Source organism: Cylas formicarius, unplaced genomic scaffold (genome assembly GCF_029955315.1).
Source record: "Cylas formicarius isolate icCylForm1 unplaced genomic scaffold, icCylForm1.1 PGA_scaffold_1__22_contigs__length_36826433, whole genome shotgun sequence".
In the NCBI taxonomy this organism is placed as follows: domain Eukaryota; kingdom Metazoa; phylum Arthropoda; class Insecta; order Coleoptera; family Brentidae; genus Cylas; species Cylas formicarius.
In genome coordinates, this window is record NW_026844264.1 from 33,671,790 (window position 1) to 33,687,979 (window position 16,190).

Consider the following 16,190-nt stretch of genomic DNA (forward strand, 5'->3'; position numbering starts at 1 on the left):
TTACATTGCGATATAGCCTGCACCTATTGTATAGAGTGTTCCTTATATTCCGTGCTAAATAAGAAAACAGTAGAAATTGGGTGCAATCAAATTTTACCAAGTATTTTTTAGAAATTTTTGAATTTTTTTTTTTGGCAATTTTGGCTTCCAGAAAAATGTTTTCCTCCATAATCTTTCACCCGATCGGCAGAACTCTTTAACCAGCAGACGCGGATGATCGAGTGCAATAACATTTATTTCAGGCATTTTTTCGATCGTTATTGCTTGTACATTTTTTTATATTTATCAAAGTTTGTCGTGACTTTGAAATTCGGCAATAAGTAAAAGACTTTTTATACACGGTGTGTACACAATAAAATTACATTGATTTTGCGAAAGTTCCATAGGGATCCGCAGGAGCACGATAAAAAAACAAAGCAAGCGGCTTCCCTTTGAAATATAACCTGCTTCGCGCTACAAACTTGTCTCTTCCAGTGACGATTTTTCGAAAGCAATCTTGTTTTCCCAGTGCTCAATCGGAAGCGTCGCAACTCATGACGCCACTCGATGGGCAATCGCTATAAATCATTAACAAGAGCAGAGTAATGGGTTAAAGTTTTGTATATTTAAAAAAAAAACTGAAATTGGAGATTATCTAATCCATGTCGACGATCTCGCAGCTGTGGAACTTCGAGCTGGACTCGAGCCAGCTTTCCACGTCCGTCGACGTCAGATCGTCGGTAGATGGCAGCTCGGTCAGCGGCTCCATCTCGCTGACGTAACAGTTTTGCGACAGGTTGCCGTTTTCCTTGAACTTGTCGTACATCTTGTGTCGCGGCGCATCGCCCACAAAAGACTCTTCCCCCTGCTTGCACGCACCTGCAGGCGTCATATTTATACCTCTTCCGCGTTTTTTACTTTTCGTTAGGCCGGCCGCATGCGCTAAGGCCACTCGCCCATTTTATAAAATCAATACTTTTTTAACGAAACCCCGGGAATATCGACACCGACCAACGTATCCTACATACCTACGCCGCCGTTGGTTTTCTTGGTCCTAATCGGACTCTTGTACTCCCCCGCTGACGTCAACGATGACGTAATGCTGGGCAGCCTGATGTCCAGGTGGGAGCCCTTGGCCGTCACGATTTTGTTGTTCATCGCGTACAGCTTGGTGGTGATGTCCCTGGCGATGAGGGTCGTGAGGACCGTTGCTATGTAGGTGTCCTTGACGAAGAGGTACTCCAAGGAGGACCTCTGCCAGTAGAGGTACCGGCACGTGCTGGCCGCCACTATCGACACCTGCAACGGAGCCGTTCTGCTTTGCCGGTTGTTTTTGTCTTTGAAACGACCTTGAACTTGTCGTCGACGGTGTTCCTGCTCGACTCGAACTCCGGAGAGTCCATGAACTCGCACGGGAGGATCGGGTGCAGAAACTGATTGTCGGACAAGACGTTCACCTGCGACGAGTACGATGCGTTCAATTTATCTTAATAACATTTTAAATGGCTGTAACTTTTTTGCTTTTTAGAGATATCAAGGTAAACAATAAAAACAATGCATCTCAAATGAAATTTTGTCTTTGACGGATCGAAGATGTTGAGAAATTTTTGGACAAGTGGTAAATCTGGTTTTGACGATATATTTCTTTAGAACTTTTGATATGTGGTCAGTGAGGTTTTGAATATAAGGAAAGACAACAGTGGCAAGTGTGGATTGCTTTCGGTTTCATCACTATTAGAAGATTGTGGTGAAGTGTAATTTGTGATGAAACGCTTAATATCTCTAATGTGGAAATTATTAGGGGGAAGAGCAGAGGTGAGGTGTTTTAATTCTGGGTTCAATGCCGTGGGGTGAGATAACTTTACGGCTCTGTAAACAAGAGAGTTGATAACCGATGATCCTACGTCACCTATGGAACGCATTCTTAAATCTGTCATTAAGGTTTCTTCGCTATCAGACTCCATGAAAAAATCTGTCCTCTCCCAAAAGTTCACAAACCAGGATTACCCCTTCGACGTATTGTCAGCACCCTTGGTTCTCCCAACATATTCTCTAGCAAAATATCTAGCTTCCTAATTAAAACCCTGTACAGGGAAAACTGACAGTTTCGTACTTAATTCCTTTCACTTTAGATGACGTAGAATCTTTTTTAAGTTGACGATATGATCAGTCTGTAAGAATATCCTAAATCTTTTCGTGATACTCTATGTGTTCATGATGACCGTATTATTCGATAAAACTAAAATTCTTGCATGTAATCGATTCTTCTAACCAAACTAACCAACGAAAAATCCGAGAGTGTATAGAAATTTATAAGCAACATAACAATCTTAACCGCGACCAGGTCTTTACCTGCCACCAATATGGCCATCCAAGATGGTGATGGTGTTTATGTCCCTCATTTAGGTCAGCCCCCTCAAACAATATAAAAGCAGGTACGGAGTAAAATGCGAGCCAGTTTCAGTCAAACTCTGAAGAAGCCAACAGGATGATTGGCGAAACGTTAGCTAGTTCGACTCAACAAAAACCGACGCACGAGTAAAACAGAAGCCTGTGGAAGTTTCTTTGAAAGATTAAATGGATAATATTTAAATTCTTTCAAATCTGAGTGGATTGATCCCCGAGAAATACCTGTCTCTAAATTATAAAGAGCGTTACATTGTATTCGGTATAACATATTTTATTAAACGCATATATAATATACCTGACGCGTGAGGCTCAAAACAGCAAAATCTAGACTGTGCTGCCACCTCTCGATGAGTGGCGAATAATCTAAATCTGGTTCGACATCCAGGGAATAGGATGAAATGGATTATATGGATTGGCCCTACGTCCTATGTGGTATCTATCGAAATTGAAACTTCACTGACCTTTCCTGACAGCAGCAGTCCGAGCCGGTCAGTTCTGGTCAAATTCTGCACCGCGTATGCTTCGCCCGCGTGCAGTGACATGATCTGCGCGAAATCCGGGCCCACCATCCTTTTGAACTGAAGACGGGCCAGCTTGAAAGGTTCGAACAGCGTGTGGTACACTTCCTCCAATTCGGGATCGAACTTGACCGGTCTGAGCTGGTACAGGATGTGAAAAACCTGCGCCATGTTCATCAGCATGAAGGCGAAGTTCCACGTGAACACGTCCGGGGCGCAGATGATGTTCCACGCCCACGTAGAGAACAGCATCAGGCCTGGAAAAGGGTCAAACAGTCGATCACAGTTATTTTGGAAACGGTAACTCACCCAGTATCAGCCAGCAGTGCATGAACAGGACTCCCTTCTTGGAACACGTCGACGAATACGCCAACACGAAGCACACGTTCGCCAGCTGGAACAGGGTATGCTGGGGGGTCTTCCAGTAGTCGCACCATGGCCACCAAGTGCCTATAAGTTCATTTCGTAAAGTTTATGGGCGCCGATTTGGATCGTGATTGAGCATGCGATCAAAACCTACAGAAAAAATCTTACGCATATGGAATCCGGAACGAAAGCTTTACAATCAAAAAAGCAATTTACTATCTCATCAACTCTGGCTAAAGTCTACCGCAAAATGAATACTTTCAAGTTTAAAATATCCTATGGTTTTAACAGCAACGGCTGTCGGGGAAAACCGTTTGGTTCGACTTCCATTGAATTTCTTCTAAAATTTTATCTCATTGCGGCTGCTGGTTGCTCATGTGTGCCGCCTTTATTGGTGGTCCTGTAACTAATGGTACCCATCGCCTGTTTACCTCAACTGATAGATTACATGACGCCTCATCCCTGGATGGACCTGTACCACAGGATTCGGTGTTCCACGCGTGGTACGCTACTCCAGAGTTTATTGTTTCATCAAACCTTTTTCATCGAGCCTCTGGATAGGGTCTTCTTAAAGCCAATACGAGATAATTCAAGAAAGCAGTTTTTATTGACGGAAGAGGCCTTGGACAGTTCATCAGTTGAAGTAGGCAGACTATGGACACTACGAGCCGCAGGTAACAACGACCAGCCATCACCCATTTTTGGTCGATCTAAGCCAACTGACAGAGACAATTTTTTTGAAATCATTGTCAAAAATTGCTTATTACTTGCAGAACAAAGTAAGAGATATGATTCCCTTCTAATGCAGACTTTGCTTTAAAAACTAAGAGACAAGCGAATATTTTAATTTTAACATCTATGGCGAAGAATCTACCTAAAAAGTGGAAGAAATCAAGTAACAGAAAATACCACCGAATTTCTTGTGGGAATATGTCAAAAATTAAAACCTAGAAGATTAAACCACCGTATTTATTGATGAGATTTCGGTTTTTAGTAAAGGTTAACCTGTGCAAGTGCAAAAAAAGGTAGTGATATGTAAATAAGCTGGAAACCAAATCCGTATACGAAAAGTTTAATAACTTTTAGAGCATATTCCAAGAAAATCAAGGACCACGCAGAGGTGGATTCGAAGGTTAAAAGAAAAGAACATTGACTTTCTACAGAGGGCCATATGGAAAGACTTACTTCATACGATTGCTGGTTTAATACTATTTAAATGGTATGGAATGAGTGTATATATTGATAGTATCAAAGAGCGATTAATGAAGTACCGGAAAAATTATGTCAACAACACAGTAAAGGTAAAGGTAATTCAAGAATCTTGGAAGGAAATGCAACCCACTTATTTACGTCACGGTTTAGGTAAGGGGTCATTACTGATATAAGCGTGACGTCATATAATGAAGGTAATATGCCAACCATAACCGAGATATAATTTCAAATAAAGACAATGGAAGCCCAAACGAATAGTTTGAACAACTCTCTGCCTACGACCTTCAAACAAGCTCTCGAGAACTTACTGCTTAGGTCGCCGGGGGCGTAATATATCTCGTCGCAGCCTAAACGCACACGAATCACGTATTACTAGTTGCATACTCTTAAAATAAGTCCGGGAGACTCGTAGAGTTTAAAGGCACGAGATTAAAACTCACCGGAGGGGATGATATAGCTGACGTTGTCTTTCTCGAGCCACGTGTCGTTCAGTTTCGAGCCGACTATCAGAATTTGCGGCCTATCTTGGTTCGGCTGAAGTCCGGATTCCGGATCGGACGGCATCTTCGCCCGGAGTTGTCGGAATCGAACGACAGTTTGAGGCGGACCCCGGAGCGCAAGCGAATCGTTGGTTGAAACGGCCGATCCTCCCGGAGCAGAGCGCTGCGCTGCCGGCCGGCGTAGTTCGCGCCGCGGCCGCTAGATGGCGCGGGAGATGGCAAAATCTAGTTCCGCGCTTTTAGAAAATAGAAATAATCTATAGCAATAATTCAATGACCGTTCAAATGATTTTTGCTTTATAAAGTTTGCTTTTGCTTTGATAAGTATTCTTTAATTAATTTTGTAAGCCAAAGATGGCAGCACTTTCATTGACCTGAAAATGAACTGCGTTATTTTTTGTAAGTAGCATCAAAGTTAGTAATAACTGGTCTAGATCAGCTGTAGTAACTGTATTTGTGTATTATTCGGTAAGAAAATTGTATCAAGGCAGTGTGAATAAGATGTTGATTAAAGTTAGAAGTAAAAAAAAAATGTTTTGCGAACAAATTGGAAATTGAAAAAATACCTTAGTTAATCCAAGTAAGCGTCTATCTGGTGCCGAATTTTTTTTTCATCGTGATATTCCTTCAACTTCAACTACGATAGCATATGTGACAATTGTTTGAGATAATTGGAATACCCTTCGTAGCACCTGACTGGCGGCTTTTGGAAATTACTTTTTCCTGCCAGAAAGGCTAAAAAGATTTTGCTAGAAGAAGTACAAGCAAGCTAGGCGATTATATCAAGAGCTATTTCTTAAGAGCGTCGTCATTTAAAAGTCCCACGGACCGGACTGTAAGAACTCCAGAAACTGAAGTGGCAGTTTTAAATTCTATTGGTAAAAATCCTGAACTTAGTACTAGAAAAATTGGAAGAGCAATAATTCTATCAACAAATCAAGCTAACTTTTCCAAGGATGCAATCAGAAATTTCCACAACAATCCAGGCAGTTGTAGAATTTAATTTCTTATGTGGGCGTGTTAAACACTTAGTTAACACTGTAGAAGAGCTTAAGGATGGTATAACGGCTTCTTGCGATTTAATAAGAAACACTGCAGGTATACTTCAATGAGTGCAGATCACTTTCATCAACTTCTCTAGTTTCTGTGTTCTACTTTTTTCAAACAGATTGTTATTAATTTATTAACATACAATTTTGTTAAATATTATTGTTATTAGGTATTGTTTTTGGTGGCAACTAGAAACTAGATCGATATTTCATTTTTCACAAAAAAAAGTTTTGCGATTTAGCCAGTACCGTGCCGAACCAATAAACCAAAACATTATTTGTTCATAGAGTGGCACGCCGCTGATTTCCTAAAAAAATAGTGACATTTGCGTTAATTTATGCAGAACACCCTATATACTAGTCGCACATACTTATACTCACACTGTTGCTTAGTAAGATGGGGATTCACCACCTAACCAACTTGCTAATAGAAAATGTATGACATTGTTAGTATAGAAAACTATTTTTCAAGCCTTCTCCTTAAATCCAGTAAAAAAAAATAACAAATTGATGCTAGGTGTCAAAACGCTGACCTTAGTAATATACTCTACCCCGTAGAGTAAATTACCGGGTTTTATCAGCTTAATCAGCTCAATGGAAATACTTCCCAGCAGCTTTTTTACTTTCCTTATCCCGTTCGCACTTGTTTCATTCACCTCTACGTTGTCGCATTGTCATTAAAATTTGGCGCTTCTACTTTATATTCATTATTAATACCCTTAATGGCATCGAAGTAATGCAGCGTCGCCCGATTGATAACGATCAATGGCGAACCCTGGGGTCCACATTTACCAAACGAGACCTAAATCCGCAATAATCCACCCCCGTGTTGGACGGGTGAGGGTGGCGGAAAGCATCGACGGGATGTACAATAAATAAAACCAAATTAGGTAATAGATTTTTGGGTAAATAGACCAAACTCGGCGGGCCTTTTGTCACGGGATTTACGTCAAATTTGTCAGCGCGCCCAGTTTGGCAACGTTTTCTTTTTCTGGTTCAACCCAACATAGCTAGTAAAACCAGACCGCATTGGCAACATCAATGGGATTCTTTTTGAGTGCACCCCGTAAACGAAAGATACTAAGAACCTAGCTACAAGAGAAGACCAACTTCAAGGTCAGACAAAACGATTGAAAGATGAACGTATAGTGTGTTTCAAAAGTTTTGGTTGGTTTATATAAAAATACACAAAGAAAACACAATGACATTAAAGACATACAATAAATTCATAGCTAGGAATATCTATTCAGAATTTCATTATAATTCTAAACGTTTGAAGCTAATTCTGTTCCACTATCTATCACTATTTATGGTGTTTCGTATAGAAACGTAAGTCCTCACTTTCAAATATTCTTGGATTTCAGTTTTTGAATATTCATTGCAGTTTGGGACGAATCCGTCATCTGAGACAGCGTGTATTATGGTGATGCGTTTTCCTTTATTTGAAAGTGCTTTCGTGTGATAGTTTTGAGTGGAATCAATGCATCCTTTGAATACAGTGTCGTGTGTATCTAACCATATTTCATCAAGGTAAATTATGGATCTGGTGTCTAATCTATATCTTCTAATTTCAACGGAATAAACTGGTATTTTACACGCAGCCTTGAATTAGTAAATGTCATAGTAACAAACTAAAACTGTTTCAGAAATCTGTCACCAGAGGGCACTTATCTAGAACATTTTTTTATTTTGCCTGTATTTGATTTATTTAGACTGACATTGCAAATTGCCTTAAGCAGAATCACAAATCCCTAAAAATTGTTACTCTTGTTTTAAGTAGATAAGTGTAATCGTTTGACCATAAATCGACTTTATATTCCCTTCTCGAATTTTACCTGTAAATGTGATTTTACCTAATAGGACGTAATGAAATTTGAAAAAAAAGTCAATGTCAGAATCCGTTATCCAACTGCTACTGCGATGGTCCATCAGGAATATTCCGCCATACCGTCATTTGCATTTTTGCGACGGAAGAGCAAGCACGACGGCTTTTCATGTTCAATGAGTTCAAGCACTATATGGCATTGTAAATTGCGGAAATATGCATCAGTGGAACATTGAATAGCCATGCAAAAATTGAAGGACAACACTAATGCAGGTTTTCTTTAAATGTATGGGCAGAGATTATAGGAGATAATCTTATAAGACCTCACTTCCTTAACCGATCGCTTAATGGCGAAATGTATTTGCAATTTCTCCAAGAGGAACCACCACCCTTGCAGTGGAGACAAAACATGTGGTTAATTCAAGATGGCACTCTACCCCATTTTACATTGGCGAAGGTATTTAAATCAGGCATTTAAACATCGATGGATAGGTCGGGCTAACCTCTAGCGTGACCGCCTCGCTCACCAGACCTCCATCCGATGGACTTCTTAAAGTCTTTAGTGTATGAAACACCTATAACAGATGGTGTTGGGAAAAAAAAACGAATTTCCAAAGTTTCCGAACTCAATTTCCGAACACCCTGTATATGAATATTCCGAGAAACTTTACATCGTGTACCGATCGCAAATCTTCAGTATTCATGTGGAGCGAAAGGTCTCTCCATGGCCTTGCACCTTGATGGCTGCCTTTTATATTTCGGGATTATCATAAACTAGCCCTGCCATCTGGCGGTTAACGGTTTTATAGGAAAGTGTGACATTTTGGGGTTAGGTTTACTCAGTTTGGTTTTGGCGAAAGAGTATTGTTTGTATTTTTTGCGATATATTAAAAAAAATAATTTTAGACGTGGACAAACTCAACAACAATGCATCGATGAACTTAATTCGACTTTTGGAGCTAAAGCACCATCTAGGACTACTGTTTATCGCTGGTTTTCGGACTTCAGTTGTGGTCGTAGTTTTCTTAAGGATGCATTTCGTGAAGGTTGTCCAAAATCGGTGGTTGTCCAAGAAAACAAAGTTGTTAGTACGCGAAGCACCTAGAAACAAATGGTAGCCTGTTTTTTAGAAAAACTGACCACGTGGCAATTGTTTCTTTGGAGAATCGTAAAACAGTCCATTCTGAATAATGCACAACCATTTGCGTGCTGAAAGTCTTCGAAGTAATTATAAAAACCAACCTCCGAAGACGAATCACTCTCCACGGCGACAATGCTAGCTCTCATCGGCGGCCAAAGAACTTTTTGAGCATTTAAAACGGTGATTTGATGAACCGTCCACCATATAGTCCTGATTTAGTACATAATGACTTCTTTTAAAAAGCATGTTTTGAAGGTGTCGGGCTCAATGTGGGAAAAGTGTTTCTATGATCGGTTTTATCGAATGCAAAAGTGAGGGTGAATATTTTGAGAAACAATAATTTTTTCTGTATCACTCTTCATCGGGTCATCAGCTTTTGATTGCAAGCAAGGAGATTTTGGTTCCCGAGTAACCCGATATTTTCGATCGGGATCGGGAAAAGATTTCGGGACAGATGGGCAGAAAATCGAGAGCAGTGGATATTTAATTATTCAGGGGGAGAGAATAATTGCCGTCGGCGGGTGGTGGGGGAGCTGCATTGTGTGTCGAGTCGACCCAAAGTCGCCCTAAAGACCCGGTCGGTAAGAGTGCTCGCTTTTAAGCCCACACGGGGGTGAAAACGAATCGGCACCGAAAGCGAATTTCATGCAGATCAAACATATACTTGACTGCGACCGGCCATGAATAAGCAATTACAACTATTTTATTTGGGAGTAATTAATGGACCTGTTGATAAGGGAGGCGCGTAAGAAAATCTTTGTCACGAGTACGAAATTAGCGGGAAAAGTTTAGATGATTATAAGTCACGAAAGAAGACAAGATTGCTTTCGAAAAATCGTCACTGGGCGGGGCAAGATTTTTTATTTCAAAAGGAAGCCGCTTCGGGGTTTTTACGGAAGTTACGGAAAACTTCGGTAAATTGTACTGTTAATTGCGATTTGTAAACATATTAGTTTCCGACACTGTTGAAATCAAATTATCCTTTAGAAGTTTACAAATTTTTAGTATCTTTTTAATTTTTTGCGCTTAAACGACAGACCGTGTATATAATTCCCCACGTTTCCTGGTATAATAACTTTTCCATTGGGGTCAATAGTTTTCGAGAAAAGACTTGTTTTCCGAAAATATGCCGTACGTAAATACATACATAGATTCATTTATTGACTGCGTTTCGTACAAGTCAGAAGTTATATTCAAGTGTAATAAAATCACATTAAAAAATAACATAAAAATACACATTTAATACAAAAAAAAATATACAGTACTATACAGTTTTATAGCACATCGATGCCAGTGACAGTGTCAATGTATGCTCGCAGGGAGTAAAAACAATGACGTTGTAAGGATTGTTTAACAGTATGTTTAAATTTTCTATTGCTCATCTCTTTCACGGTACCTGGCAAAACATTATACAATTTCAGGTTCAACGAGTTGTTCTCAGACTTCCTCAGTCTAAACCTAGGCCGTCTAAGGAGATCCCCCGAACGAGTTGGATAGGCATGGCAATCGGAATTAGCGCTAAAATTTCCTTTCGTTCTTTGTATCTCTAATAACTGGTATTAGATATAGATGCAAGGAAGGGGCATCACTTTAAATTTTTTGAAATAAGGTTGACAATGGTCCCTATATCCTATATTAGCAACGACTCGAATGGCCCTTTTCTGCATTCTAAAAATCTCCACAGCAGCTGAGGAATCACCCCACAGCATCGTGCCATAGCATAAGTGCGAATGCAACAAAGAAAAATAGACCATAAGCAGAGTCCTTGTTCCTATCAGGCCTCTCAGTCGTCGAAGAACGAATATGTTGCTGGACAATCTATTTTTCAGGTCTGAGATATGTTGTTTCCAATTTAGACCATCATCGATCCTAATGCCAAGCAACTTGAGGGACTGTCCACTATTTACCAATCAATTGGAGGAAAACACAATACTCTGGGTCTTGTCTAAACCCTAACGGACAACTCCTCGACACTCTTAGCAGTAAATTTAATAGTAAATGACGTCATCGCGTCTAGATTGTGGGCGAGAAATGGAATTTTGATTTGCGGCTAATTTTCAGGGTCTTTTAGATTTTTGTCTATAATTGAAAAATCCGGTATGTAATCGAAAAAATGCATGCAACAAAAGTTCTTTAAAGAATTTTTTTTTCTGAAAACCAAAATACCCCAAAAAAAATTCAAATATTTTTAAAAAATACTTCGCGATAATTGATTGCCCCCAATTTTAAGAGTTTAAATGTGGCTCCGGACTTCTACTTCTCTGCTTAATTTCAGATGGAAAGCTACAAAGTTAGGGTACTTAAGACGTTTTATAATATTGAACGGAATACCCTGTACATAAAGTAGAAACCTTAAATACAAAAGTTTTAGCCGTCTACAGGAGATATCATTCGATGTGAAACAAATTGATATCTGAATCACAGTCTTCTAGTTATAGTCAATTTTTATTAATAGAGATACCCAATTTTCAATTTTTTGCGAATACTGACCACACCCTGTACATTGGTAAAAATTGTCAAGAATCAAGATTTATAGCACTGGCTGTTGCGGATCTTTTGGTGTAGAACTTTTTTTCAATTCAATTTTTTTTTCAATTTTTTCAAATACTTGGTGACCCTCCCAGTCCCCAATTTCAATAGATTCCACCACACGACTAAATTTATTTGCAAGCCAAATTTGATGTCGATAGTTTTGGTTGGAAAAAGGTTGGGTTGACTCAACTGATAAGTGTAAAACAAACACGCCATCAAAAAGAGGTAAAAGAATAACTATTTTGAATGCTAGTTCTAAAGATATAATAATATTAAATATTAAAGATTCTTCTCTGGATTACCATGAAGACACCACCGCTGATTTATTTGAAAGTTGGTTTAAAAACAAACTAGTCCCAAACATTCCTCCTAATAGCGTAATTGTAATGGACAATGCAAGTTATCACAATAGACAGTTGACTAAAACCCCTTCCTTATGTGACCCAGAAGCGACAATGCAAAACTACATGTATAATAACGACATTTATTTTCACGAAGATTATACCGAAAAGCAATTACAAAGCTTGAACCTACAAAAGGAATACGTCTTTGATAATTATGCAAAAAACCACTACATATTTAATCCCATTGAACATGTGTGGCACCAACTAAAATCTGCCATTCGTCTTAACAATGTCTTTCCCCGTGTTAACACCAGTGTGCTCAAACTTACAGAAATCGAAGTTTTTAACATCCCTCCACAAAGTTGGGCAAATTTTGTTAAACATATAGAAAAAGCAGAACAATCGTATATCCATATTGCAAATGATATAGAACAAATAATAATTAGAAAGGCGATGATAGCGATAGTGATACTTGATATATTATGTGAATAATTTTAAGTAATTTAAGTATGTAATAAAAATAATTTGTAATTTTATTTTAGATTTATGCATAAATACTGTTTAGTATCTTTCCTAGCAAAACCCCAAATAATTAAATTCTAAGCAAAGTACGGACCTGATCAGCCATATTTCATTCATACACCTTGCCCGGGTGTTTCCTTAATTCGTATCAGTTAGTCACTTTCTTATATCTATGAACAGACTTTACCTCTAGCGCAATGGGTTCGAAACCGCAAAATTCCACTTTTTCCTTTAAAATTGAATGACTCTTCCACAGATTTTATTAGGTTGATGTAATTCCCGGCGAAAGGCGGAGAAACAGAAACCGCTTCTTCTTCTGCTTCGCTGTCTGAGTTATTCGTGCTCGATTCTTATTTTTGATATTTTTAAGAATAAATATGTAACAGAAAATCTGGTGGTATTACAGATATTAAAAAATACAATTTACGTTTGAAAAATTTACCACCCAGTATCTCAAAAGTTAAGACGTTTACGACATACGTTCATGCGAAGTTTCCTTTTTAAAATGAACCCAAGAATCGACTGACATTTAATTAGAACGCACCCTGTTCAAACACACATTTCAGTAAAATTAAAAAAATGGGCAAGTCCTATTATACGCTTACGGCTTTTCGAAGTGATTTTTCAATCCGTTTCGATTTGGGTCGTGGGTCGTAAAACGGGCAATAAATATCGTTCGACGCGTTCGCGAAAGGGTTGTGCGCTTTCAATGGCAATATCCGAAGGCGATTCGACGCGATCGGAAATTTAATGTTTCGAAAAAAATGCGGCGGAAAATGTCGCTACGTTTTTGTTTTCGTCGCGACTGGTGGCAGATGCCCCGAATTTGATTCGAAAGGGTTGGAGCGCGTTCGTTGGACGATTCTTTCAAGCAAATAGACATATAAATAACGAATTGAACTGAGATATTTGCTCATCGTTCAGCAACGACACGGCATCATGAATTAATGAAATATATTTATTAATTAATGATGAGATTTTTTATGAAATGAAAATAAAAAATTTATTTTGTTTGTTTTTATGGGCAGAAAGACTCTGCCAATAATAATAATAATAATATAAGTAATAACATGAGAGTGGCGACAGTCGCAAATAATAACAGCAAGAATAAGAGCACCAACACCATAAATGTCAAATAAAATACTCATACGCTTTTGCTAGATATTGGCTTTCCTAATAAAAATAACAACGCTTTTTTGAAGGACTTTATTGTGGGGAGGGACGTTATAGCATAAGGTATTTCATTAAATAATTTAACTGAGTCGTAGCTAAATGATGCCTGTAAAGTTACCGAAGTGTGTCTGGGAACTCAATATCTTAAACAATAACGAATGTCTCGGTTATCAATATTATTTCCTCCGCAAAGTTTATCAAACAAGTACGAAGGTGTCTTAGTGGAGTTTAGTAAAAAAATAAAGGTGGCTAACTGAGCCGCAGATACCTCCGAAATTATTTTTAGATCTAAATTTATTTTGGTAGCAGCATTCAAAGCTTCACTAGCAACAAAAGATAAAGATAACATATGTTAATAATTTCATACAGTTTCATGGGAAAGAAATGACCAGTTCACAGTTTAACAGAACAAGACGAGATTGTGATCAAGTCATCAGTCATTTACTTGCTAGCAAGTTAGTATCCACCCATAGTTGCAGATTTTTTGCTCAATTGTTGATTTTAAATGATTTTTGATATAGTCTTCCAGTTTTTGTGGTCTAAATAAAACGCCTACTGACTTAGTGGCAAAATAAATAAGAACTAATTGAACTAATTGAACTTCATTGAACTTAAATTCTCACAACAACATTAATTAAGGTTTTATTGTCATTTTGCGGTAAATATAGTAGCAGGTAGTTTGTAAATATTACATTTTATAAAGAGTCGGTGTTGTTGAGCTTTTAGTTCGTATTTATTTTGTTAAATGGATTTTCATCAAGTAAAAGCCACCTCACTTCAATGACTTATTAGCGTTAAGCTTTAGATTATGAGCCTAAGCTATAGCAATTGGGGAATTTAGATTCTTGTTACTTCCACCGAATACTTCGTTTATTATTAAGAGATACATGTTTCGAAACAGGAAAGAAAGTCAGAAGTTCGCAAGATCTGGCATTATTTCACAGAAAGCTTTACTTTTGTTATAGACAACCTCGTGCCATCAAAGTAGGTGTCAGTTAAACCTCGCAAACCACAAAAAAAAAACAAAGAATTTCAACAGCATCAGAAACTTTGCTGCAATCTAACAGTACAAGACAAAATAATCATCAAGATGTCATATATTAAGTAGGTACTAAGTTGGTACCCGCCCATAGCTCTAAGTTTTTCTGGTGCTGGTGGAAATGACATAGCCACTGACTGGACGTCAAGCTTTAGATTATGAGCTGAAGGTATATCGAATAGACAGTTCAGATTCTCGTTACTACTATCAAATACTTCGTTTCAAAGCAGGAAATGAAGTCAGCATGCTGACAAGAGTCTTGTTTCACAGAAAGCTTTACTTTTGTTGTCGACCTATTAAAATATCAAAGGATTTCAACAGTATCAAAGTAATAGTTACGTAATATGGTGGACCTATCTTGTAAATCAACGAAGGAAAATGTTGACAAATAATTTAAGCAGTAGTAGATGGTAGATTAGTATCGGCCCATAGTTTTAGCTTTCCAGTTTTAAGCTCTACATCAACCTCATTCGTTTTTGTGGTCCAAACAACATTTTCACTGAATTTAAAAAAAAATAGACAAAGAATTTGAATAATACCAAAAGCTCTGCTGTAATCTAACAGAATAAGTGTGTAGATAGTCACCAAGTAGCCAGTTTTAACATTTTTTTCCTGCACCTTGGATGCCCTTAATGTTTCAAAAATACAGGCTTCGCAAAGTGCATAGGGTCCCAACAAAACAAGACCGTTTAGACTTCGACAGGTCCTCCGTCATCCTGATGCAGGAAAATCGTACGGTCGACCTAAACGGTAAACGTCCAATGGGCTCGCGAGCTTTTGTGCCCCGAATAGGAGCCTAAACGCTGGAAGGGGGACCGATCCGCATAAATCAACTACCCTATATGCCTTTTAGTAGTCGAAAAACCTTCCGCGCGAACGGCAATGAACGACTTGGTGTCCCAGCGGGTGACGTGGTGGTGATTTCGATTCCTCGATCGGATTCGAACTCTCGCAGTGAGTAATTTTCCTCTAAATATTATATTTTTTACTTAATATTAGTTTTCGGATTCTGTAAAAATAGGCTTAGGCTTGTTTTTAATTTTCCCGCAACACGTACATTTTTTTTTAAATGGCATTTTTCGTAACTCATGCGTGAAGGATTTTCGTTAAGCAATAAACCAGAAGCCACGTCAAGATTGAAACTCTTATCTCAAGCAAATAAAATATAAAAAAAAAATCTGTTGCATCGGATCAAAACCATGTTGTATTCAGTGAAAACATTGACTTTGAAACTGATGGTTTAATTAGAATATGTCTAAACACCTATTATTAAAACGCTTTTACTGTTACTGAATGACGTCCAATCGTGTTTATATTTATTAACAACTTGCACCCCAATATTAAATTTACACAACTTTTTTTATTTTTACCATATCATGAAACTTTTAATAACGGTCGTAGATAAAAATTTCAAATAAAAACAACACCATAATTGGTCACAAAATATTTTTCCATTTGGCCACAGCACCCAATTCAAAATAATATGTTTTAACATAATTTAGAAACTCTGAAGAAAAAGACTTGTGGAATTTTATTTTTGACTTTGGACCATACGTAGAATGAGTGCCAAATAAGCAATTA

General features: G+C 38.2%; 1 protein-coding gene across 1 annotated transcript; it reads right to left on the reverse strand.

Moving 5' to 3' along the window:
• Positions 1 to 86: 86 nt before the first annotated feature.
• Positions 87 to 5,104, reverse strand: LOC132696711 (popeye domain-containing protein 3-like). Its single transcript, XM_060661701.1, has 6 exons — positions 4,925 to 5,104; positions 3,216 to 3,356; positions 2,850 to 3,163; positions 1,329 to 1,436; positions 1,008 to 1,278; positions 87 to 858 (listed from the first exon to the last, which is right to left on the reverse strand). The coding sequence occupies exons 1-6, from the start codon at positions 5,046 to 5,048 to the stop codon at positions 635 to 637; spliced, it is 1,182 nt and encodes a 393-aa protein (XP_060517684.1). The 5' UTR covers positions 5,049 to 5,104; the 3' UTR covers positions 87 to 634.
• Positions 5,105 to 16,190: the final 11,086 nt, after the last annotated feature.

Excerpts from the sequence above, each read along its gene's own strand:
- LOC132696711 (XM_060661701.1), bottom strand. The coding sequence starts at position 5,048 with ATGCCGTCCGATCCGGAATCCGGACTTCAGCCGAACCAAGATAGGCCG. Across the intron at positions 3,164-3,215 it reads GCACTGCTGGCTGATACTGG|GCCTGATGCTGTTCTCTACG; the intron begins GTGAGTTACCGT and ends ACCCTTTTCCAG. Across the intron at positions 859-1,007 it reads GAAAACCAACGGCGGCGTAG|GTGCGTGCAAGCAGGGGGAA; the intron begins GTATGTAGGATA and ends TGACGCCTGCAG.